Source organism: Coturnix japonica, chromosome 5 (assembly GCF_054131305.1).
Source record: "Coturnix japonica strain WE chromosome 5, WE-NBRP24, whole genome shotgun sequence".
Taxonomy (NCBI): Eukaryota; Metazoa; Chordata; class Aves; order Galliformes; family Phasianidae; genus Coturnix; species Coturnix japonica.
In genome coordinates, this window is record NC_140667.1 from 21653078 (window position 1) to 21678444 (window position 25367).

Consider the following 25367-nt stretch of genomic DNA (forward strand, 5'->3'; position numbering starts at 1 on the left):
TGTGTTCAGGTTCTAGGAACAGAGGTTTATTGGGCATCTTCCGTGTGTTACTATGCAGTTGTTGAAGTCTCCTTCAGCTAGTTACTGCATGCATAGTTATTTGATCGTATGTCATCTCAGAATCTGAGCTAGCTCCATATAGTTTGAACTTCACAGCAGAGTCCTTTGGGAGAACAGTTAACTTTTAATTAAAAGCTGTTAAAATTCAATCATTAGAATATAGCATCAAGTAAATGAGTCCAGCTCCAAAAGTTCTGAGTGCATTCTGATGGTGGTGGAGAGCTGCTGGTGTTCTGTTGGCACAGACTGTGGTAGCACAGAGCTATAAGTGATGCAGGAGTCCTTGGCAAGACATAGTGATGCATCCAGGTGTATTGCAGGGTGTAGAGCTCAAGTGCCACAAATCAAGAGGAACTGGCATAAAGCGATCAAGCGATCTACCTGACTTTTGCCTGAACTGTGGGGCAAAGGCAGTTTCCTATCGGTTTTCTGGTTCATTCTGTAGAAGAGCATATATACGAGTGCATAGCCTGTATTTCTACAATTCTTCTGAATGGGGATGAGAACTTGTGGTGCTAAACAGAAGGCACGACATTTTTATCAAGTCTTGTGGCTCAGATGCCTGCCAGTATATGTCATCTGTTCAAGTCATTTTGGTGCTACAAAACTCATTTTGCTAACCCAAAGTGCAGTAATTGGAATTGAAACTATATATTTTTTAAATCATATTTCAAAATAAATTTATCACATGATAATACAGAAGCTGAGATTTCCTTCTAATAGATGGGTCTTGTTTTATAATGCCTGTAAATAATGCCCCACAAATAGTATTCATAAAAACTCAATATAAAAGTGCAGTTGTTAAATGATAAAGCACGGAACATTCCTGGATACTCCTGACAGATTTGAGTGTGTGCAGCTCATGTTGTCCAGCATTTAATTACTATAAAAATTCAAATCCACCTGAAGTGGAGTAACAGTAAGTGTCAGCATCTTCACAACATGTTGCATGTAGAGTGGTTGCCTTGATTTGCCTTGAATGCCTTTGCCTGAATGCCTTGATTTTTCCCTTTCTGAAGGAAAAAATTTCCAAAGCTTTGAGGATTAAAGTTAATGTTTGTTCTTATCTGTCCTTAACTAATTGCTAGAGAATAGCAAACCTTTTTACTATGTGAGATACATATCCAAACTGAAAGATCTTCTGTTTGTTAGACGCCATAAAGTTATGGTGATGCATGGAATTGTGGAAATCAGACTTTTTATAGATTTTGGGCACCAAAGCAGTGAATGTGCTTCAAGTTGTGTAAGCTTATTACAGGAAAACGACACTCCTGAAGCAGAGCCTGCTTCTCTCTTTTATTTGCACAAGCACCTTGACTAGAAGCATGGTAAAAATAGCACCAAAATGCTGGAGAGTTGTGTACTCTCTAGCTGAGCTCTTTCACCATTTCCTTGCAGCGCTGTCCAGCTCAGCTCTACAGACGTGTTTTTTTCTAACTAAGCAGGACGTTCACTACCAATTTTAGTAGGTCTCCTGCCTAGAGATCATCGGATTATTTGATACATAGGGTTTTTCTCTTTCTCTAGTTATAGCTGCATTAACCAAAACCACTTGTCAGCGTGATTTTTTCAGCACTGACTGTGGGTACACTAGAAGGACGATACTTTAATTTCTCGTGGCAATTGATTTCATGCTTTATTGCCTTATATTTTAAATACTGTAGCTGTTTTGTGATCCGGAATACAGCTTTTACTACTCTGCGTTTTGCATGTTTTTGTGAGGAAGGGGTAGGTTTCAATGAGAACAACCATGAGGGATGGGTTCTCAGGTTACAGTGTATTTTCCTCTTTTGGTCTCATGTGGAGGCTATAGCTGTGAGAGCTCTTGGTGCTGTAGCGCAGTTGCTGGTGACCTATGGGAAATTAGTTTTAATCTTGCACTTAGACAAAGATGTCTCCACCCATATGGCTGGAGATGGAGCTTCTGATCGTATGGTTGCACAGAGTTGAACTAAAGTACTTACAGATTGGAATCCTTGTAAACTTCTTATTTGGAAGCTTCTTCTCACCCACGTACGGAGGCTAAAAGAGTTTGCATAATGTTTTTGCTGTGTGTTCAAAACAGCGTCTGTCAGTGACTTCGAACATGTGCTAGCTACAGCAATATGTTAAACAAGCAGAGGTGGGAAATCTTTCTTTCGTTCTTCTTAAATCTCTGTAAGTTTCAAAAGGCAGTAGAGCTGGGCAGTTATCGTACCCTGTTCTAATCCAGATCTTCTGAGGTAAAATATGCCTTCACAAACTGCAAATTGATCTTCTGTAAAAAAAAAAAATCGATAAATAAACCTGTTCCAAAACAGCAGCAAAATACAATCTGGTAGACCAACATGATGGTTAAGGCTGTAAGGGTACGTATCTGGGTGGCAGTTTCTAATAGCCAGTGTGAATTTTGTGTGACCATCTCTGTAGCATGGGTCATGTGCAGTGTGCTGGCTTTGGAAGAAGCAACCAAGGGCAGTCCCAAAGCTTTGCCACAGTTTATAGCAAAAATCCTTTTCAGAGAGAGAAAGTGAAAAATAGCTTAATTTAGGATTAAAATTAGGAAAATACCTTCTGGCTTGCTGTGGAAATAGTAAGATTGGACCTTCCTCCTTTTTAAAACTTTTCCCTCTAAATATAGCAAATGTCTGCTGGGAATTTGCCAAACTCCCTGTGTAAGCCTTTGTAAAGGTCGTCCAAAAGTTAAAATTTTAATCACAACCTGATTAATCAGCTAAGGGTTTCCATAAATACATGAAGAGGTCTGAGCTAGAAGTGCTGTCCTTTGAGAGGATTCCTGAATGAAGTTGGCAAACTTCTGCCAGAATCCCTTACGCGTGTTGCTTGCATATCCGGAATGTCTTGTGATGCTTACATACCCTTCAGTCTGGGTGTTAAAATGAGGGCTTCTGGCAGAGGTGTAGGGGCTTAAAAAAAAAAAAACCCCAACCAAACAGAAAAACCTGAAATCCAACCTGCCACACAAAAATGGCACCAGTACCCACTGAACCTTGTTTCTTACCCTATTGCTGCCCTAGAGCAGTGCTGCCAAGCTTATAGAGCCCTTCAGGATTGTCTGGGGTGTAAGACGCTATGGATATGTAAAATGTTGCCACAGCAACCAAATGTCACAAGTTTCACTTGCGTGAGATGAACAACGGATACTTAAGAAGCGGAGATCCCATTTGCTTGGTTGTTTTTTGTTGGTTTTTCTTTTGGTCTCCATACCGATATGATCTATTAAGTCTGAAGAAACAGACTGCAGAGCTGCATTGTTCTCTGATGATACCAGAAGTTTAGTGCTACTTGGGGTGAGGCTGGAGGATGAGTGCTGGGTTCTGGTCTTAGAATAAAACCTTGACAGTTGCAAGTGTTGCTCAGGAAAAAAATCAGGTTTCAGTAATTAATATATTCTTTCAGTTAATTTGAAATGCTGCCGATGGGGATGAGCTGTGCAGATATGAGAAGCATGAGGGTATGACTGGGAGAGTGGTGTGCTGCAGTGGGTCTCTGTGCAGTGAGCTGCGAGCCCAGGGAGGGGGAACCAGGAACCATTTCTAAAGGCAGAGACTCTCTGTCAAAAACACTGGCTGCTTAATGTACACAGCCTGTCATTAATGTGATTTCTTCTTGCTATGAGCCGTGCCTCCTCCTTCCCCCAGCTTCTCGGGGAGCTCAGTCACGCCTGGGCTCTTGCTGCCACCTACTGTCCTCTGCTCGTCTCCTCCTCTCCTCTTTTGTCCGCTCCTCTCTTTCTTTTGGGAAGCAGGGTTGTTCCTTGCCAATGCTCTCTTGGACTGTCATGGTTTTGCAATTTTGTAATTTTGCTATCAGTATTCCACATCATAATCATGTTTTTATCCCATTTCTCTTTTTTTCCCCTTCCTTTCCGGGCTGGGGGGCCCTACAGGGTGGCTCCCCCTGTCACAGGCATAGGTGAATCTAGGTAACCCATGACATGGGCCAAAAAACCCACCACACACATTGTTTTTCTGCACTATTCTAAGACTGAGGAAGGCCTTGGACATGTCCCAAGGCCATCCTGAACCTGCACACCTTGCAACATGTGGGGAAGGGAGGCCGATGTCCAAAATAAGTTTTGAGGGAAATTGCTATTGGGATGTTTCTTCTACCTTTATTTTGCTTGGTTTATGTCAAACAGCCCCACTGACTGTCTTGCCGGCCTCTGTGGGCTCTTCATGGGGCAGCAGGTGCTCAAACCACCTGAGAAGTGACATTTCATGTTCAGGATGTTTTTGTTCCAGGGTTCCACTTGTGTGTACGTATATACTTACAGTTAAGGAAACTTGACTAGAAGGGTTAAATGATTCAAATGCAGCAGTTTAAGAGTACTGCAGACAATCGGTAGTCAAATATTAGAAGGAATTTACATAAAAACTTCTTGTTTTCATTTCAGTAAACAACGTGGGGATTTCATATTCTTATCCGGAATACTTCATTGATGTTCCAGACCTGGATAAAGTGAGTGATGATGATTATTATTATTTCTGTTACTTTACAGCGTTCTCGGTGTTTGTTCTCTCTACTTAATGGATAAGGCAGAAGTATTTAGGTTTGGTTGAAGTACCCCAAAGAAGCAAATTTTCCTGATTAGAATGCATTCCAGAAAGGTTCTTAGAGGTTTACGTAAGCAACATGTGCAGCTTTTACTAGGTGGGGTGGTCTTTTAAGAGATATAAGGGATGGAAGTAACTTTGGAATGGAAGCTGCCTATTCCAGAACATGGATTGCAAACTTAAGTTGGGCCAGAGGATACATTTTGTACTGTAGAAACAGTTGTGGTTGACTTGACTACTTTGTAATCATTGGTTTTGAACACTTTCACCATGACTTTGAGCTAATGGAGTTTGGAAATACTGTATCCATTGTTGGGTTCTTCTCCCTGCTTCACTGTTACTGAATGTATCTCTTGGGGCTTTTTTCTTGTACACCATCCACTAAACTTTGTAACAAATACAGCAAAGGATAAAATTAACCTGATAAATGAACTTAGGTGTCTAAAACAGCATTACAAAATGGTGAAGAGCAAAATACAAACATAAATATGTGGACATATGACTGAAATACCAGAATTTACTGAAGTTCACAAGTACTGCAAATGGTGTGAGGAAATTCAGTGTCAGTATGACGTATCTCTTCTTTATGAGTGTGAGGTCCTAATCAGAAATAAAATTTGACCATAGTAATTCAGAGAGTGCTTTAAAAGTCTATCGTCACTCCTGATACTGAAGCAAGAAGGTGTGGAGTAAAGCTGGATGTGGATGTTGAAGAGTGAGATTTAATTTATCCTGGCAGTTGCAAACCAGGCAGTCTGTAAATACTGTTCTAATAACTTAAATCAGAATGTAATGCAAGTCGTTGTTTTCTTGCAGATGATCGACCAAATGATCAACATTAACATCACGTCTGTGTGTAAGGTAAGTGCCCTGCTGCCAGCACTTATTCCTGAAATCCTAATTCAAACAATTCAAATTCAGGTGTCTAAAGCATTACTTTCACCTATTGGACTGCAGATTCAATTTTCATCTTAGTGTAACTCAGCACTTGTGGTTCTTTCAGCAGATTATTTGGGTAGTTACTGAATAATCTCTTACTTTACAATGATGTGTTTCTAAGATAATTCTTAGCTAATTAGGAGAGTGTGATATGTACACAAAACAGTGCTTCTTTATGTTTATTGTTCTGGTCCTTCCTGTAAATCTTTTGTTCTTCTCCTTCCGTGTCTGTGTTTCTTGAGGTAATCACCATTAACTGCTGCACGTGTAAGGCTTTTGTATGCTGTTGTGAGAAAGCATAGTTATACTTGCTGTGAAATGAAAATCCAAACTTACAGAACTGTGTGATAACTTTTGAAACAAAATGCTTTCCCTTTTTTGAGATAGATATGTCGTTGTTTTTGTTGGGAAGAAATAAGTAGCACTTCAGCCTAAAAAGTGTAACTATTGCCTTTATTAAAATGAGGTCCATTCACAAAACAGTTTTTCATTGTGATATATCAAAGCTGAACCGTGGTCGGAGCTAATGGCTGCTGCTTAATGTGACATAGGGAGTCAGTTACTGTGTTAGCAGACAGTGCTGCAGAAACTCCTTGTGATTATTCACTGCTAAGCCTCAACTTTCTTTTCAGCATGATAAAAAGTTTGCATCCCCAGTAGCTGAGGGTTAACCTTTTGCCTCCTAGCCCAAATATTAGGTGCTTCAAATGTGGCTTGAAAGATTTGATTTGCATGCAGCTGTTTTGATGAGGTCAAGTACTGAATTCATTCAGTATGGTGCTCTCAGGGAGCTGAAAATGTAGGTGTCTATGTAGGTGTCTTTTTGCCATGTGTGTAGGCTCAGGACTTCTGAAGGTAAGCCCTCTGTAGGATTTGTGCACCTCGGTTAAACAAGGCAAACAGTGAAAAGTGCAGCCCTTGCATGACTGAATGGTGCTGTTGATGTCAGTTTGCTGCTCTCACTTTCCTGTGTATTTATGTGGTGCTTCAGAACAACTTGTTATGGAATTATGTATAAAACTTGTTATGAAGAACCACTCTAATATCATTTCTACAACTTTTCTGCTTAAAAACACACCTGACAAACTCCAATTTCTTTTAATTGAGGTTTGTGGCCCACGGGTCTTGCTGTGCACCTACACGATTTGCACCAGGGAGGGCTGTTGTTAGTGAGCACCTTTTACTGTTTCTCTTACAGAAGCCATTTAGCAGACATTCCCCCCTGCCCCAGCCATTGTTAATACAGTTACACCAGGTGTAATCAGTGAACTGCTACGGTGTGACACATGTGCTGTACCAGCAGAGGGAGTGCACTATTCAGTGATTAAAGGATTTGGGGTGTCGATCCTCCTGGAAACATTTGGTCAGAACAGAAGGGTTACAGCTGAACTTCTTTAATATGTCTTTCTGAAGATGATAGACTGTGATGATTTGAGGTCTGCATTGCTGGGTATGCTAAAATTCAAGAGAGTTGCAGCCAGATTATCTTTGTTTCCAGAACGAACTTGTGCTGCTTTGAGGCTCATTTCTCTGTGTTTATAGTCAGTGATGTTCAACTGCAGTTAGCAGATGTATGATTTCATTTCTGGTAAGTTTTGTGTTGTGTCAGCCTCTGTGCATTATAATGTGGTTATTCCCACATGTGTAAAAACTTATTATCTAGTTCCATGAGACCTAGTGTATGTTAGTGCTTTTCAATATGTTTGAAAACTTTCCTTGACCATGAGCAGCTGATGCTACTGGGTATAATCGCAGTCTGAGCATAAGCTTCTAGGCTTGAAAATGTTCTTCTTGCATGAGCCTGTTGTGTAATTAAACAGTAGGCATGCCAGATGCTTACTGTTTTGGGGAGAGGAGCACATTAGAGATATGTACCATCTGCAAGACTTTTTTTTCCCGTTTTTCTTTTTTTTTTTTTTTCCTTTTTTTTTAAAATTTTTTTTCAGGAGAACACATAAAAGTAGGAGAAAAAGTAATCTTAGGAAAAAGCTGTGTCCTTTCACATAGATCTTTGGGACAGGATCCCACAAGCATTTAGTTTGGTGTTTAATGGAGATATCACCTTATCACTTCTTTTCCAAGAGTATATGTAAAATTAAAACTCCCTTAAATTAATGGCCTGCTTAACCTTTTTTTTCAGCTCTAATGTTTCTAATGCAATGTAACTTCCCCTCATGTTTGAGAACATGTATCCTGTCACAAGATACTAAGTATGTGAGAAACAAATGGCGAGTGTATTGTCTCTGTTTGCAGTGTGACAGTATGCTAATTGCATTGGGAGTGTGGCATAAACGTGTGCTCTGAAAAATGTGTGGGACTAAATAGTTGAGGGGGTGCTGGCTTAGCGCTTGATTAAGCAAGGAGTCAAATTGGTTTGAAAGCCATTATGTTGTAGGGGGAATGTGGTTTTCAGGTGTACAGGCCAGACTTCAGTTGGAAATTGGCATTATTGGAAGAAGGGGGAGAGTAAATGACATGCACGTACACACTTTGGTGTCTGTGCTAATCTTTGCCATCATTACCTTATTTATGTTCTGTACTGAGTGTTAAATATGAAAGGACAAGAAGCCTACCAGATCAAGGTTTTTATTCATCACTGTATTTGAGAGTCTTACAATTTGCTTAAAACTTTAAAAAACTATAAACACTCTATGTTGAACTGAGATGTGGTGTCAGCTGACTCTCAGTGGAAGAGAAAGGTAAATTGCACCAAGTTGTGAATACCTGGCAAGACAAGGGAGCAACTCTAAGCAGTGCCAGAGAAGTTGAAGATGGAGTTTGGGACAAAAACAAATAGCAACCTGTGCAAAACTGAGAGGAGGAGGAGCAGCTAGTCTCTCTGAGAAAGGGGAAAAGTTCTTTTGTAGACCTGTGCTTAAAATGGTTGTATTTGTTTTGTATTGGAAAGGATAATATCAAACAGAACATATTTCTGGAGGAAGTGGCAACGCTGGCTTTTGAGAAGAGGGCTGTGTGTGTGTGTGTGTGTGTACCTTACCTCTGGTCAAAGGAGAACTTTTACTTTTATATTCAAAGTCATAAAGGAAGGGGGAACTGATGACTTAGCCAAGAAGATAATGCAAGTTTGTAGCAGAGAAGTACAGTTCCCAGTACTTGGAAACGGAAGAAGTAAGTGTACTGTGAAGGTGGTCACGAGTATCACTGAAATGGTCCTGAGGGAAGTGTTGTTCAATGGAAAGTCACTGGCAATGGACAATTGCTTGCAGCTTATTAAATTCATAAATAATATGAATAAATGCTTGCAGCTTATTAAATTCATACTACACTTTGTGTATCCTATGCCCCTTTTTTGCTTACTGACTTTGTCATGTAGGTTATTGTGTTATTTTCTGTAGAATGACTTTAGTTTTACCCCAAGTCAAACACGAATGGTTTGTGTTTGTAAAAAGTGGCAAGTACAAGCTGCATTAACAAATTATTTTTGAGAGAGGTGCATTATGAGAGTTTAATAGTAGATGCTGATAGTGGCATTCATGATAATTCAACCAATAGTGCAGGAATACAGTTCCCTGGTTCTTTCACAGTAAGATCTGTGTGTGAGAAGTGCATGGGCACAGTGTCAGCTATCTATCTGTGAGGTGGCTGAGTGTTTGTGTTAGTCAGGGCTGTATTATTTTCATCTACCGAAACAAAGGAGCAGGACACCAGACTCTGTGGTAGTTTTACTTAGAGGTTTACCTGTGTGTGTGTGAAATTATTGAAAAACAAACAGAAAACACCAACTAGTAGTATTGAACAGTTGTATGCAATATGTTTTACCAATCCATACAAGCTGTAAAGTATTGACAGCTTCTGACACTAAGTAGTCTGTCTGGAGCAAATTTTTCTGGCACATGCACGCACCTACATTCACACTGTGTTCTAATTGAAGCTTTTGAAAAGAAATAAGATATTTGTTTGTGTGAGTAGGCAGGTTCTCTATAGTTTAGTGTCTGGCTACTCTGTCTGAAATTACGGAAGCCTTTGGGTTCTTTTGGAGCATTCGTGAGTTCTACTACAGCACATGTATTTCCATGAAAGTAAGCATTTCGTTCATATAGCTCAGGTGAGTTCAGTATCCACCAGCCAAAGGCAATCTTAGGATAGTTCCCAGCCTCTTCTTTAGGTTTCCTACCACTTTCTCCTTTATTAGATTGCTTACAGAGAAAGAAGTATTCACATAGAGTTCTCCCATGTCCTACACATAAAGTCCTGTGGACTCAGTCTTGTAGTACATCGGTATTTATTAAACTGACATCATTGCAGAACTGTATATCTATACATCAGACCAAGCAAAACATTTGGATTCTTTCTCGGGGACACATGTATTCAATTCTAGATTTATTTGTTGTAGAACTGCTTGTTTTGGAATTGCGTGTCTGAAGTTATAGCTGCTGAAGACAAGGGTGTTAACCAGTTTGGCTCTTTTGGATAAAGATCATGCAAGCAATTATTGGATGCGATCATGAGTGGTAAAAATTCATTTTTGCTAAAGTTTGCTTTCTTTGTGTGTGCAATGTAGAGATTTGCCAGATAATCTGAAAGTGCTTACAGAATGCTTTGCCAGTGTTCTTACAGTAGTGCTCCTGCATTACTGGAACAGCCTTAGCATGTACTTGGCTGGGTGAGGTGAGACTGGCTCAAAGGGCTGCCTTCTGTTACTTAGTAGGTTTTTTTTGTTGGTGTGGTTTTTTTTGCACAAAGATACTGAATATTCATATATCCCTTTTGACATGTTGCAAGATGTAAATACAGATGGGAAAAAACAGTTTTGCCTTTTTTTACAGATTTTTGAAGTTCTCTCAAAATACTCATTTTAATGGAGGCAAATGGAGGTGATGTTGACTATGAAATCTGGTTTTGCCATCAGTGTTTTTTGAGGGTGGGGATTCACTTGCCCATCCAGCTGAGCTTTTTGGACACAGATGGTGTAAAACAAAGCTGCAGGGGAGAGCATTGGTGATTTCCACTCGCGTTGTGCACCTACTGTAATGTTTCAGCTGTTGTTGGCTTCATCATTTATAATTTGTATCAATTGAACATTAATCATTGTGGATTTTTTGTGTGTACTCTCATTTGGATGTTGGTAGTGAAGTTAGAGCTGTTTACCAGCTTGCAGTTGGAATTGAGACCCTAAATGCATAAGTGGGGACTTAGGACTAAAAGTTTCAAATGTGATCCTCTCTGTATTACGATGGAGCTGCTGTACTCATTTTTCAAACCATTTTTGGGTTGCCTAAGGGGAGGCAATTACAAGCCACATCCCCATGTCAATCTGTGAAAACGGAATGCAGCATTATCTTACCCTGACAGGCAAGAAGCAATATGCCACTTTTTGCCAAGAGATCTGTGGTAGAGATCGTAAAGTTTGTACAGAGAAAAGATCTGCCAATCTTGAGCTAGTCTTAAAATCAGCAGAATCGTTCATTATCCTTTAATATTAAAATTGGTATTTTCTCATTTCTTTTGAAGTATTACTGTGTGAGAAAGCTTGTGCATAGTTAGAGTTCGTTTTGAAGTTGCATCGGACCTGGTTAGCTTGGTGATGTTTAACACCTCAGGAAAAACTTAGTTTGATTTTTGCAGCGATGCTGGGAGTTGCAGGTGTCAGCAGCCCACACGATGACTGTAAGGTCTGCTCAACCCTTGTTTGTGCAATGCCCTGCCGTAGTTGTCATGCAGTGTATCCGATAGTTCACAACTAAAAAATAAAATCAAAACCAAAACTAGATTCCACCTTATCTAAATGTTCATGCAACAGTAATACTAATATAGCTTGCTACAGAAACTCACCTTTCTTTCTTTTAATAAGTGCTTGCAGATGTTTTGTTCTCCATATGCTTTTTTCCCCTCCAAAGCTTCATATTTTAACCTATCAAGGTAATTTGGTATTAGTGGGAATACTGCTATATTTTAGTCATCAAGCATTTTGTTTTTTGGAAAATATTTTTGTTTAAAGATGTGAAAAGTGACAATTTATATTTCTGATCTGTCTTTGGTGTCAGTCAGGATGCTCACAAACAGGGTTGGCTGGGAGTGGGGTAGTAGTTGGCAGAAACTGAACTTTGACTTTATGATTTTTTACAGGCATCAGTTTTGGATTCAGTTCATAGTTAAGGATGGTAACAGTATTAGAAGGACTGGTTTTTCTTGCAAATTGAAAATTCATCTTAGTTTGGGCCAGTGCTTTGTTTCCCTTTCCAGAGCTGCTGGGTCTGCTATTGGGAAGCTTGTTATAGGTTTACAGCTCTGGAGAGGCTTTCAGCTGGGTTATAGATGGATTGCTCACAGCTGTGGTAAAGGCAGAGTGTGCAGAGCAGTGGGGAAGTTTTCCTCTGCACAGGGGAAATTTTCTTAGTGCAGACACCTGTGTAATCAGCAAAGTAAGGTTCTAGGCTCTTAAATGCTTTCAGTATGCAACATATTATTTATAGCAAGCTGCTGAAAAACTAGGGCTATTCAGAGCTCGGTACTGAAGTAGTGCCCTAGAAGCTCATTTTCTGTGTGCTTCATATAGTAATACTCTTACACAAAGGCAGCCCTTGATCAGAAGCAAACTGAACTTTTTTTGCCTGCCTCCTAACAGTAATGATTCTTACTATGTTAATGCTGTTAAGCTTTACATAGTTTATTCTAAAATAAAGGAAATGTGTTGGAGCAGTGAGTTGTATTGACATGATTCTATGATTACAAGAGCTAGAATACTCCAGTGTTTTTGTCCAGTTCTCTTGCTGCTCCACAATTTAGTTGTTTTTTGTTGTTTTGTTTTTTTATTTTGAAATCAGCCATTTAGTAAAACTTGCTAAAATGCATCAGCATAGATGGTAATTTTAGTCAATCATAATAAATATAGATGGCTTTTCTGGGGAGAGAAAGATCATACGCATATGATAGTACTCTGGTGTTTCCATCTTCTTTAGAAGCCATGGATGCTGCATGGTGGTGAAGTCATTTTTATTTATTCTTATTGCACTTATTGTACTTATGCTGCTAGCTGGCTCGGTTCACCAGTTTCAGTACACACACTGCTTGACAGAGCCAAGTTATCCAGGTAGAATAAAAATAAACTGCCTACGCAAAGTATGGTCTCTGCTTCCCCGAGCTGTGGCTGGAGTGGAGGGGGTGGCAGCTGCTTCTGGGAGGAAGGGAGGCTTCCCTGTTGCTGGCTGTCTGGTGCCTGCATTCTCAGCCATCACGAATGTTTTCTTTTTGCAGATGACACGATTGGTGCTGCCCGGCATGCTGGAAAGGTGAGTCACACTACCACTATCCAGACAAAGTCATCATTATTTATAGGGGAGAATCCTTTCTTGAAAAATTCATTACTGTGACTAATCAGCCTGGTCTCCATGTTTTAATGGCAGAGTAATGCTGGGTGAGTCACGCTGATGGTGCATGAATCATCAGACGGTGGAAGCCTTTTCCACTCGATTCCCTTTTTATTTTTCCTCTCCCTTTTCCACTGTTGTGGTGATTCCTTTTAGAACAGAATTAAAAAGCCCGTCTGACTCATCAGCACTAACTCAACAACCTGCTATTCTGAGGGGGTGGTTACAGTTCCTGGGAATAACCTTCTTAAGGCTATTTCTCTAAGTCATTGTAAGTAAAATGGATGCAAAGAGTATGTTCTCGTTATACAGTACGAGGTATATTGAGGAAAGTCTGTGATCATTTGGTGAAGTAGAATTGGAGACCAGCTCTTTAAAAAAGGAGTTAATGCACACCGCTGTCACTGCAGAAGACATGTACTGACTTCCTAGGCAGCTCTCGGGTGAAACTAAAGGCACCCAGGTTTGGTGCAGTCCCTCCAGGCTGTTCTGTAGCTGGTGTTGACTGTTGCAGGATGTTTGCTGTCTGCTGCAGCACTAACCCTGGCTTGCTGGGGATTGCTTTAGGTTAGAGCTGAGCTGCACTCACAAGAAAAACAAAACAAAAAGAAGACTGGAGCAGTGGGGGCCAGGTAAATCTCATGAGGTTCAACAAATCCAAATGCAAGCTCTTGCAACCCTTACTACCGATACAAGCTGGGGGATGAAAGGATAGAGTACAGCCCTGCCTAGAAAGACCTGAGCATACTGATGGATGGGAAGCTGGATATGAGCCTGCAATGTGCCCTTGCAGCCCAGAAAGCCAGATGTATCCTGGACTGCACCAAAAGAAGCATGGTTAACAGGTTGAGGGAGGTGATCCAGTCCCTCTCTTCCACACTAGTGAGACCTCAAATGGAGTACTGTGTCCAGATGTGGAGTTCTCAGTACAGGAGAGACATAGGCCTGTTGGAGAATGTCCAGAGGAGGGCCACGAAAATGATCCAGGGGAAGGACCTGCAAGGTCAGGTGAGAGCTGGGACTGTTCAGTCTGGAGAAGGCTGTGAAGTGACCTGAAAGTAGCCTTTCAGTATCTAAAGGGGAGCTACAGGAAGAGAGGAGGTGGACTATTTAGCAGTGTCTATGGTGGGAGAACAAGGGAAAAAATGGCTTCAAATTTCAGGAGGGTAGAATTAGGTTGGATGTAAGGAAAAAGTCTTTTACACTGAGGGTGGTGAGGTACTGGAACAGGATGCCCAGAGGTGTGGTGGACGTCCCATCCCTGGAGACCTTAAAGGCAAGGCTCGACAAGGCCCTGGGCAGCCTGATCTAGCTGTGCATGTCCTTGTTCATTGCAGGAGAGATGCACTAGATGACCTTTAAAGATCCATTCCGACTCTTAAGGATTCTGTGATTCTATGATAATACAGGTGATAAATGATGAATGAGGAAGGCTGTGTAAGACTATGCACGATATTGGTATTACCTCCAAGTGAATACTATAGAAGGAGCATATATATGGGGCAAACCTCAAAATATGACTATTTAAGGGTGGAAAAAATAATTTATTGTATCTTCCCACAATCTGGAAGTCTTCACTGTAGATCAGAGTTCAATTATGCTAGCAATGGAGAGCAAGTATTTCACATCTAAAGTGAAGTTTCTTCATGGGTAGAAACTGTCACAGCTAGTAGCCAGTCTGGGAGCTGGTACTTAGCACATCAGATTGGTGACAAGCTTAGACTGATTAGTTGAGACAATTTGGAGGTAAGAATGGAAGCAGAAGAAGGGGTTTATTTCATGCAAAGAAACTTGATTTAGAAAAGAAAACCTCAGAATCTGGGAGAGCTGATTATTGATATTTCCTGAGGCTGAGACTGAAGATTGCACTGCAATGGTGGAACGTAAGGTTCAGAAGTCAGATGTTATGCCTTGCTCAGGTCTTCTAAATGGCAGATAATGGCACGTGGCTTTTGTGAAAATGTTGTCCTTCTGAAGATGCCGATGTGACCAGAGCAATCCTTTGGTAGGGATTTAAGGTACTTTCAGTATGAGTTTTTGGAGCTCTAACAGCAACTTATTGCCTCAGTTTCTTCCTTTGTCTGAAGAAACATTGTAGTTATCCATTTTGACTGAGATTGATCTCTTCCATTTCACAGAGGAGAATGATGCATATTCTGCTTGCAGAATGTCCTGACTTTGTTTGATATTACAGTAGCAGAGGTGGTTTGAATGAAGGCAGGGCCCAGGTTTGCTTCTGACTACCCTTGAGCAAACAATCGTGTTTCTTTGCCTCACGATTCCTACCTCTACTGGCTCACCTCAGGAATCCTAAGGACGGCCATTTGGAAAGAAAGGGTTAATAGAGATCAAAAAAAGAGGAGGGTTTACACATCTGGAATGCTTCCACCTGTGTGAAGCCACTTCACATGGCAGGTCCATTTGAGTCAAAGCCATGGTTTCTGTCCCACTGCTGCTCCCGTGTGTTCAAGGAGGACAGTGCGCTGAGCACTCGGTCACATGGTGCACCATGGCATCTCACACCTATGCTGCATGCTTTGGTGTACCTGGGGGTTGGCTTGACGTTGTTCCTAGACAAATGCAGAGCTGAGTGGACGTGCTTTATGTCCAGGTTTGTTAGCAGAAAACTCAGCAACATCTTGGTATATTCCTTACTTATTTGTGATGAGTACCACAGCATCAGATGACTGCCATTTTTGGTAATGGCATTTAGATGCTTCTCTGGCTCTTCTCCTGTGCTCTAGATTCGTACAGTGACCATTCATAATCTGCATCTTCCAATTCCACTTAAATGAGCAGTTCCTCTGTCAGTTTTCAGGCAGCCATCTAGGTGAGAGACTTTGCAGAACCGAACATCGAGCCTCGATGTCTTTGGGCACGCAGCAGCGAACTCGGCTGACTGTTTCTAGACAAACACCCAACTCTGCTGTTTACTGCTGGGGAAGTAGCAAGTGTCTAATGACATTAGGGAGGAAGCGCTCCTTCCATGGCATGCAGCTGGAGCAGGCGCTGGCTGCCATGGCAACGGGATGGCTCTAAATATAGCAGCAGCCGTGGGCTGCAGCGTGAGGGGTGGGCTGGGTGTGGCCTGCTGCCCTCGGGGTCCTCTCTACAGCGCTGCTGCTGCGTTGGGTTGGGAGCAATTGGAGGCGTCTCCCCTGAGTGCCCGTGCACCCCTCCATGCATGCTTCTTAGTTGCACAGGGGAGTCTTGTCCTCCCTAGAAATGCTTAACCCTCATCAAGTCCTGTCAGGCTTCGTCCTCTGTTATGTGTCGTGGTGGTGACTCCTCCAGTCTGAGTGTAGGGAGAGCGCTGCCTCCATTGGATCTAGATTTCGCGGTCTTTCACTTCATGTCATCTTCCTTTTTTGCATTATGGGAGGATAAATCAAGATCTTGATCTTTGTTATTCATTAGTCTTTATAATCTTATCACGGGCTCTTCTTAATAGTCTCTTAAGTATCTAAATTGAATCCTTTCACCTTGCTCATCTATCAGGGCTTCTTTTTCCTCCTTTTCTCTTTTTTTGTCCTGTGTTGGGAAGGACAGAGAAGCATTCTGCAGATGTGGCAGGACTTGGGTGCGATGGACGTGTCCCTGCCATTCCCTGCCCGCCTCGCCTCAGGCTGCTCTTGGTGACGGCCGCACAAAAGAGAACCAATTCCTTGGTGACTTTAGTTGAGCTCTTCAAGGAAACAGAGAGTTGATGTAGAATTCTGCGAGGGCTGTGATTAATTCACATTATTTTCTTTAGCAAGTGCAGTTGGTTTTGTTAATATTGATTTTTCAGCAGCCATTCTGTAGTCTGCTCACATAGCCTTCTTAGCTTTATAAAAAGTTCCTTCTCCAATCTGGTAATCTCTTAAAAACTGAACGAATACTCATTTCACTGCTAAGCTCGTGGGTAAATATCACAAGCACCACCTGTCTTGGTATGAAAAACCTCTAGCATCCACTGGTAGTCTTCTGCTGTTGTGAAAACTCATGATGAATTTGTAGCCTTGTTTTCTTCATACCACATATTTGGATCCACGTTACTACTTAGCTTGACCAGAAGAACCTTGCAGGTAATTCCTTGTACTCCAAGAACAAAAAGTTAACAAAACAAAAGTGTTTGAAGACCTCAGTGACTGTGAAATGTTTATTTTCTGTCATGTCAACTGTCTTATTTCTAGAACTAATTCCCACTTGTATCATGGCAGAGGCCATGAATCTGTTGCCACAATTCTCAAAGAATCGTAACATTTTGTTTTTAATTGTTGCTTAAGCTCAGCAGTTTGTTTTTAAGATGGTTCCTTAATTCATTGTGGCAGTGGTGGCATAGGCTATACATAGGTGAACAAATGTGATAAGAAGTTTGTGAATCTGCAGCAGCTGTGTGATGACCTGCATGCGTGTTCTTTCTCTGCACGAGACGCAGAAAACCTTATGGTGTGTTCAAGCAAACTGGCTGAGGTCTGCTGTAGGGTAGAAAGAAGCAGAGGCAGCTTTCACTGGACTCTCTGCTCCTATCCTCTAATAGCTTATCTGCCCTAATTTTTTCTTTAATTAATGCTGATTTCTACTTAGCACTAAGTAACAGGTCTCCTTTTGTGTGTAGAACTAGTCAGAGAAATGGACGTAATCAAAATAGTGGACTGGGAAATCCAGGAGTCCTAGTGTCTGTTCTAGTATCACATGCTTTAGAAGTGCTTGACAGAACTGGTAGTAGCTAGTTTCAGGTACTCTTACCTAAACATTATAGTGGAATACCTGAAATATTACTGTAACACAGCTCTAAAGTAATTCTTCTATAGTCATCCATTGCATATCTTCTACTCTCTATTAAAACACTGTTGTATTTAAGTAGTAGATTCAAATGCTTGCTATCTTAAAGATCCGTCATGAACGTAAAACTTGGAAGGTATTTTATGCCAAAAGGAATTATCAAAGTGTAATCTGTGTAACAAACTTGTCATTTCTGCCACCTTAACCCAAGGTTTAAAAGTTGTCTTCTGAATTCGTGCCAAATTCTCACGATTGATTTTTTGCATAGTTGAGCTCAATATACATATGCTGGAGCTGGATTCTCTTGCTGCATTGACCTTGGAGTTATTCCTGATTTATACCAGCTACTTGAATACTTGCATTGTACTTGAAGGCATATTAGTAAATTTCAGTTTAGGATTTGATTGAAGTTTTTAAACACATCTTAATTATCTCAATTGCATCCTAAAGATTTTCTTAGGGCTTGAATTAATTTTATGAAACATGAAAGGTTTTTGTTGTTGTTGCTGCTTATTTCATTGGAATTTATCTTCACTTTCAGATCAAAAGGGGTAATCTTGAACATCTCATCAGCTGCTGGGATGTATCCAACTCCACTGCTGACTCTTTACTCTGCAACCAAGGTAAATATTCTTTTGTATGCTGAAATCAAGTGTCAAATGTGAGCCAACACTACAGGAATAAATGTTTTGGTGTCCATCTAGTGGTGCTTTCATGAACTAAAAGTTCTAACATAAAATTTGCAAATAGTGGAAAACAGAAGATCAAGATAAAAACGAATACAAAGGCTTGCTGGCATGGAAGCTACTGTTTTATATTTTACATTACATACACTCATCACATGACAATTTTATATACTGTATTGCACACCACAAAGGGTGTTACTGTACCAAGCAGTCTTAATGTAAGGTTGAGGAAGGATGCTGGCAAAGTTTAATTCAACTTCTTGTTTTGAGACTTTGAAACAAGTCTCCTTGTCTAGTCTTGTAGAAAATAGGTACATATGGTAAGGATGTATGTACATATATATTTAAGTAGGATTCTTCTGGCGCTTTCAGGAAACAAACATTTGTCTTCTTTTTTGATTGTTTGCACTTTAGTTAAGAGAAAAGATAGAGCTCTAGTTCGTTGCTAGTACCAAATAACTATCTCCTCCTGAGTTGTTGGCCACATGTCCTGCTAATGTAGCCTAGTATGTGGTTTGTTTGTCTTGCAGTGAATGGATTATTGGCTTACCTTCTCCCTAGCAGCCACCATAAATTCCAGGTTCTTTGCAGCAGCACTGATACTTAGCCAACATTAAGACATGGGGCTATCCTACTTGGTATGCAGAACTTTGCACTTCACTCTGCGCCAGTTAAGAAATCTCATGAAGTTTAGCAGTCATCCAGTTGAACAGGGTCCCTCTGGACTGAAGCTCTGCCGTGTCAGGCACTCCATCTAATTTTGTCGTCTGCAAATGTGCTGAGAATGTACTATGTGCCATCATCTAGGTTGCTGATGGCAGATATTGAAGAGTATAGGCCTTGGTATTGATCTGTGGGGTTCTGTGCTTGTTACTAGCCAGATGTCAAGCCATTAATCACGGCCCTTTGAGCCTGGTGGTCCAGACAATTTTCTATCTATCCAGCAGTTTGTTCTTTCAGCACGTATCTGCTCAACTTCCAAATGAGAATGCTGAAGATGATATCAAATGTATGCTCTCTATACATACAGCATGTTATTACTCAAAATCTACATTTCATGTTAAATTTATTGCTCCAGTTTCTCATTGTGTTATCTGGAACAATTTTGACTTACTGCAGCCAGGGTTAATTTTATTTCCAAGGTATGTGTATGAGCTCCATTTGTTCAACGAAAAGATCTGTTAACACCCCAATGGCAAAACATGGGTTCACCGTATACATAAATGCCTCTTGCATCTAGTTTTGTTATTACATGATATTCAAGCAGTATAGCACTATAGTTTTATTTAGATACACCTGACAATTACCTTCAATACTTAAAGTAAGTTCAGAGTTTAATCAGAAACTTGGTGGAACATAAGTGCTTTCAGTCAGTGTTGTTCATGTCAGAACAGAGTTTCCTTTAAACTCTCAGCTAAGTTTTCATATATCAGGAAAAAAACTTAGCATGCTGTTTTATTTACACTTAATATTAGTGCAAGTAAGGGATATTTAAGTTTAGAAATTGTGGAAGCCTGAATTAGCCATAGCTGATAAAATTGGCTCTTGAAATAGCTATTTTCTGACAGCACAGTTTGCTTTAATGTGAAAGGTCACTTCTGTTGTGGCATTGCCTTCAGCTTTATCAAATGATGTGAGCTGCTGATTTTAGAGATAATATACCTTAGGCTGCTTTGCCTAGTCTTTTTTTCAATTAGAAGCTCAAATATTCCTCCCTTCCTCCTAAGAAACTCAATTACAGGCTAAGTCATCTGCCTATTCTCAGCACTGCTCACCTTCTACCATAGAAAGATTAGTAAGCATGAAAGTGACTCCACTAATGTAGCTATAGAAAGACTGTATCTGCAATTTCTAGGGTTTTTTCCTCATCTATATAGAGGGGTTTTAAAGTATAGTATCCTCCAGGTCTAAGTCAATGGCTTTGGCTAATCGTCAGGAACATAAGCAGTCCAAGTCTTTAACCTTCATGTAGAGAATTCCCTATTAGATGCTTTAAAAGCAATCATATTCCTGCTTTTTGACCGGCTTCCCTATCTACCTGCATTAATACCAAAGCAAAGTGAAAGATGTTTTTTCCCACCGCTTCTCAAGTATTTGGATTTGTTACTAGATATCCAAGGAGAGGAAATTGGTTCTTGTGTGCTGCATTTATCTGCTTATTCAGAGGGTTCTTATTTAGGGATCATTCTTAGGACTTTTTAAAGTTACGGGCTGTTGGAGCACTTTTGAACATCTGCAGTTAAAACAACCCAACTTGTCTTGAAATGAATTCAAGCTTGAAGAAGTAAAAAATTCAGTGTTTATTTGGAAACTGGAAGTTGCTTGTTCCTTCTCATGTAAAACAAGTGTTTCCTTTATTGCTAAGCTCACACTGAGTGGTAGAGATGACACTCTTTATGTGGGCTCTCCATATTTGAAGCAGTAACTGATTTCAGGACTGTCACGTGGAAGCAGCTAGAACTCTGAATTATCAAAGCACTTTGTGATTAACAGAACTTAGCTTGCTTGTTTGTTTGTAATAGATTATTGATACAATCTGCTGTGCAGTTATCACACATACATCTGACAATAATGTTCAGGGGCTGCACCAAACTATTTGCTCATATATACAAGTTCCTTGTATTGCTGGAGTAGCATTGCTAGCTCACTCTAATCTTTGCTGGTAGGTCTGATTTTCAGAGACTTGATGTTGAGTATTGTCTTTCATTAAGAACTTACACTGGTGGGGAAAAGAGAAAGAACAGTTGTGCAGAAGATAAGCTTATTTGCTTTAATGAGCCTACTTCTAGCTGGTACATGCAACTTGAAGAATAAAAAAACATATCGGCTACACGGCAAAATCTATTTTTCTTTCAGATCTTTTATATACTTAGTAAAGTATAGAAGTAGTCCAGCAGTGTGGGAGTGTTTCTTTGCTTTGTGCGTTGGCTGAGTTCAGTAGGATGATCTTAATAGGGAAAACAGTGGACACTGCAAACTTTAAGCACTGGTTTCAGGTACAACTTGTGGTAATCCACTAATGACATGGTCAGCAAAAGAAGATTGTGAAGTAGGTGCAGTATTAGAGCTTTGCTGCTTGTATTGGCACTGGTCTAAAGCAAATACTGCTATTTTTAATAGCCTTTTTTTTCTAGAGCTGTTTCTTCTTTTCCACCCGTAGTGGTTCTGTGGTTCTTAAAAACTTGACCTGGTTTGTTTTGTATTTATTTTTTGTTTCAGTTAAGGGTATAATAGTTGAGCTCCTTCGGTTGAGGGCACTGTTTATCCTATTGAGCTGTATCATTTTTCTAAAACAAGAAATAATAGCAGAAGAAAGTATTTGGTTTCTTTTGACTGGGGGAGAGAAGATGGTTTAGAAGGAAGGATGAGGGAATCTGCTCTGCTTTGAGCTACTGAGTAGCCTTGGACTATTAGGTCAGTACTTTTGTGTTGAGGTGTGAGGTGTGCATCTTGGACTAAGTGGTAAGGGAGGAGAGAGAGTGTGGGCCTCCATTTATGGAGGTGGTGTATCGGATGTGACAGCAGGCTCACATTATCTCTTTTTAGCCCTTTTGCTTCTTTCTTTAAATGATTGGTCTTGGAAATTCCAAAACTTCCAGGAGTTTGGAAGATAATTTATGGTAGTGGACTTTGAGACTTGGAAAAAATATCATCATAGAATGTTCTTAGTATTCTTAAATATTATAAGGCAAAAGGTGGCGTTTTAAAACACGTTTTAAAAACCACGCATAGGAGAAATTTAAATTGCTCATTTTAAAAGAAGTCTTAGGAGATGACACACACAATGAATAATGTGAACTCAGTATTATTTTCCTTTTTTAACTGGACTTTATGTAACAAATCTAGTTCATCTTCTTTGTAAATTAAAAAGGGTTTTGTTTGGTTAGATAGTCTCATGTCTGTAAAAATGCTTTGTAAGCATGATGTTTCTGTTTAGACGGCGTTGCTGTAATCTGCAAAGTTTCTTTGAAAGCCAGCGGTTTTTCACTTTGAAAACAGGAGCTATAAATAGTAAATCAAATATGCTTACATAAAGCTCCAAACGACAGCTTCCATATTAATGCATAGCATGCTGTATATTTCTCTTTTCTCTGTAGGCTTTTGTGGATTACTTCTCTCGAGGCCTCCATGCAGAATACAAGACCAAGGGCATCATTGTGCAGGTGAGTAGCTTCTCATGTAAGTGTGGTTACCACAGCAACATTGGTGTCTTGGAAACAAAAGGAAATCAGCATATTCTTTTATTCATGAACATGACACAGATTAGGGATGAGGATTTCCTTTGATCCTATTAGTGGTTTTCTTAAGTTACCTGAAACAATGCATCTGGAAATAACAAATGTATATATATATGTAGGTATATGTATGTGTGTATATATATACAAATGTATATATACATGTTTTACCTAAAGTTGGTAATCACATTTTTAAGTACAGTGCATTCCAGAAAACTGTGTATTACTCTTTAAAATACACCTATACAGCTTAATTTTCTGGAATCTACCTTTGAACTGCTTTCATACAGGTACTGAATAAGTTACTACTGAAAGGACGAAAACAGCAGCAATCCCTTCTCTACAGTGTCAGTGAACCAATTGCTAGTATAAGCATAGTAACAAGAACATCAACCTTAGACTCCCTGTACGTAATAGGCTGATGTAGGTTTTCTGCAGTATTTGATTTCTATGTTTCTAGTAAGTTTTGTGTTCTCAGCTTTATAGGGATTTTGAACCTATATTAGTGTTTGCTTCCCAAGTGCTTCACAGTCCAGACTTGGTTTATGGATCACAGCTGCTGAGTTCTTCATTACTAATTACATCTGTTGCTCTCAAGAGCAATGGTCAGCCTTGATACAAGTAGTGTAAGATCTTACCTGTGCTGCAAAGACAATTGTGAATCTTTTAATATTCAGTTAGGGTTCATATGAGCAGTATTAGTCTGCATCCATTCCTTTGTCTTTGCTTCCCAGTGATTTTCAAAGCCACCCGACTCCAGGGGCACGGTGAGGAGTAAGGAACAAAGATGTTTGTCTAATTTCTGCAGTCTGGGAGTGCAGCTCTTGTTGGTATTAAAACATAAGGTTTTAAAACTCAAGGCTATGTTACTATTTGACTTGCAGGATTATTTTTTTTCTTTCCTTTCAACTGTATTTATTGAAAAGAACTCATAACTAGGAAATGTCCTATCCCATTCCTGAGAGGATTGTGTTAGACTGTTAAGAAAGAAAGTTACTGGGTGAGCTATTCCCATTGGTCTCTGACCATTCAATGTCAGCCCTATTTAAACCTATATCAAACACCTTAGAGGGTGCTGTTTATTTTGGGGCCTGTTAGCAAAGGGGAGAGAGAAAGCTGGCAAAAAAATGGTTCCCAGGAGCATCTTAACCACTGTTGTTATGGAACTTCTTGAGGTCAGGTAAGATAGCATAAGTATTTTGTGGCTAACAAGTTATGACGTAACTTTTCAGAGTGCTTGGTGCTGCAGTGGCACATGGGGATGTTCCTTCAGCCAAACCAATTTTCACTCATCAAAAGAGGATGCATAAAAAGCCTGATGGGGATGGGTGATGTTCTTAGCTATCTTCCAGACTTAGACTTAACCAGGTTTAGACGCTGCTTTGAGATATTAACAAAGAGCATGTTTCTGGGATTCTTGTTGTATTTGTCTTTGATTCTGGAGTTGGGAAGATGCCTTTTGTTAATCCTCTCTTGCTCAGTCACCTAAAATCTAAGATAAGATGCAGCACCTCCTGGTATTTTTTCATCAAATGATAGCAGGTCCTGGCTTGTCTAATTCTAGAGCTCACTGCCCTCAACCTGGATCAGGACATTCAGCTGAGTCTGCTATATTATATATATATATATATATATATATACAAACATCAGTTAGCTCTTTGTTTTGAAAACACCTCGTTCTCCTAATAAAGCATACTGATTCTCTTTTCTACATTAATAAGATCAATAAGTCATCTGATAGCGTTTCTTTCCTGCTTAAATACACTTAACAGCGCACAGCTTCTGTGACAGTCAAGCTGGTTATGATCTCCCCCTCACACCCTTCCATGAGATCTGTGTTTTTTTTCTGCTACTGAGGGTACCTGCTACTTACAGACGTGTTGAAACAAGCTCTGGCAACATAAATGTTTTTTGTGGAAGATACGTCTATCCTTGAATAGCCTTCCAGAGCAGCTTCTAGGAGTTTGATTCAGATACTGTGTTTCATTTAGGAAAGTCTTTTGTTAAGTTAGGGTGTCTGATCTGCATCTTCTGCTGCCTTCTCAAGTATAAACGTGCTGATAGTTATCTCAGCGTGAGAGTATTGGTGCTTGGGAGAGAAGGAAGTGTTGTACCTTTGAGATGTGCTATACCTATCTGTGTTTGTAACAAGGTGGAATCATCCTCCCAGTATTTTTTCTAAGTAGTGTTGTTGCTTTAAGAGGAAAATGAAGGAGCATGTGCTCCTCGTTTATGACTCAGCGTATTACAGAATAACTATGCCCACTGAAAAGATGAAGGGGAAAAAAAAGACAAGCAAAAAAACTGCAATAGGACATGCTATTCTAAAGGTGTTAAACATGGTATGAACATGCAGAGTAGGGGGAGGAGATACTTTCTAGCTTTGGATATGGAAAAGCTACGAAAATATTTTCAGTTCCTTACATTATTAACAGAAATGAAGATTAAATCTGGTTTTCTGTATCAACAGATAGGTTTTTCCTTCAGAAAACTCAATGGGTGTTGGTAAGCTGTAACTCACTTGTTGGGTAAGGATGCTGAATTCCAGATAACATTGGTTTTTGTCTCTAAATGTAGGCAGTGCTTTGCCTTTCTGGATTAGGCCGACTTGATGACCAATAGCTGTCACAGCTTCCATTTGTTATGCTAATTTTATTGCAGTCTGTGTCCTTCTCTTCTCATTCCTAAGCTACTATGAACCACTAATGAATATTACAAGTGCGTTCCTGTGAAGATTAGCTGACATATCTCCTTGGAGCCATTAGGAAAACTGCACTCACTTTGGACTGTTTGAAG

The 25367-nt window shown here is 40.0% G+C and overlaps 1 protein-coding gene across 2 annotated transcripts in view; it reads left to right on the top strand.

Annotated features, from left to right (window-relative positions):
* HSD17B12 (hydroxysteroid 17-beta dehydrogenase 12) overlaps positions 1-25367 on the top strand; it is a 70151-nt gene that overhangs the window by 40730 nt on the left and 4054 nt on the right. For both annotated transcript variants that reach the window (XM_015864491.2, XM_085550235.1), the window contains exons 5-9: positions 4457-4521; positions 5433-5477; positions 12771-12805; positions 18192-18273; positions 22434-22499. In XM_015864491.2, coding sequence (XP_015719977.2) covers positions 4457-4521; positions 5433-5477; positions 12771-12805; positions 18192-18273; positions 22434-22499 — 293 coding nt within the window. The remainder of the gene's footprint in view (positions 1-4456; positions 4522-5432; positions 5478-12770; positions 12806-18191; positions 18274-22433; positions 22500-25367) is intronic.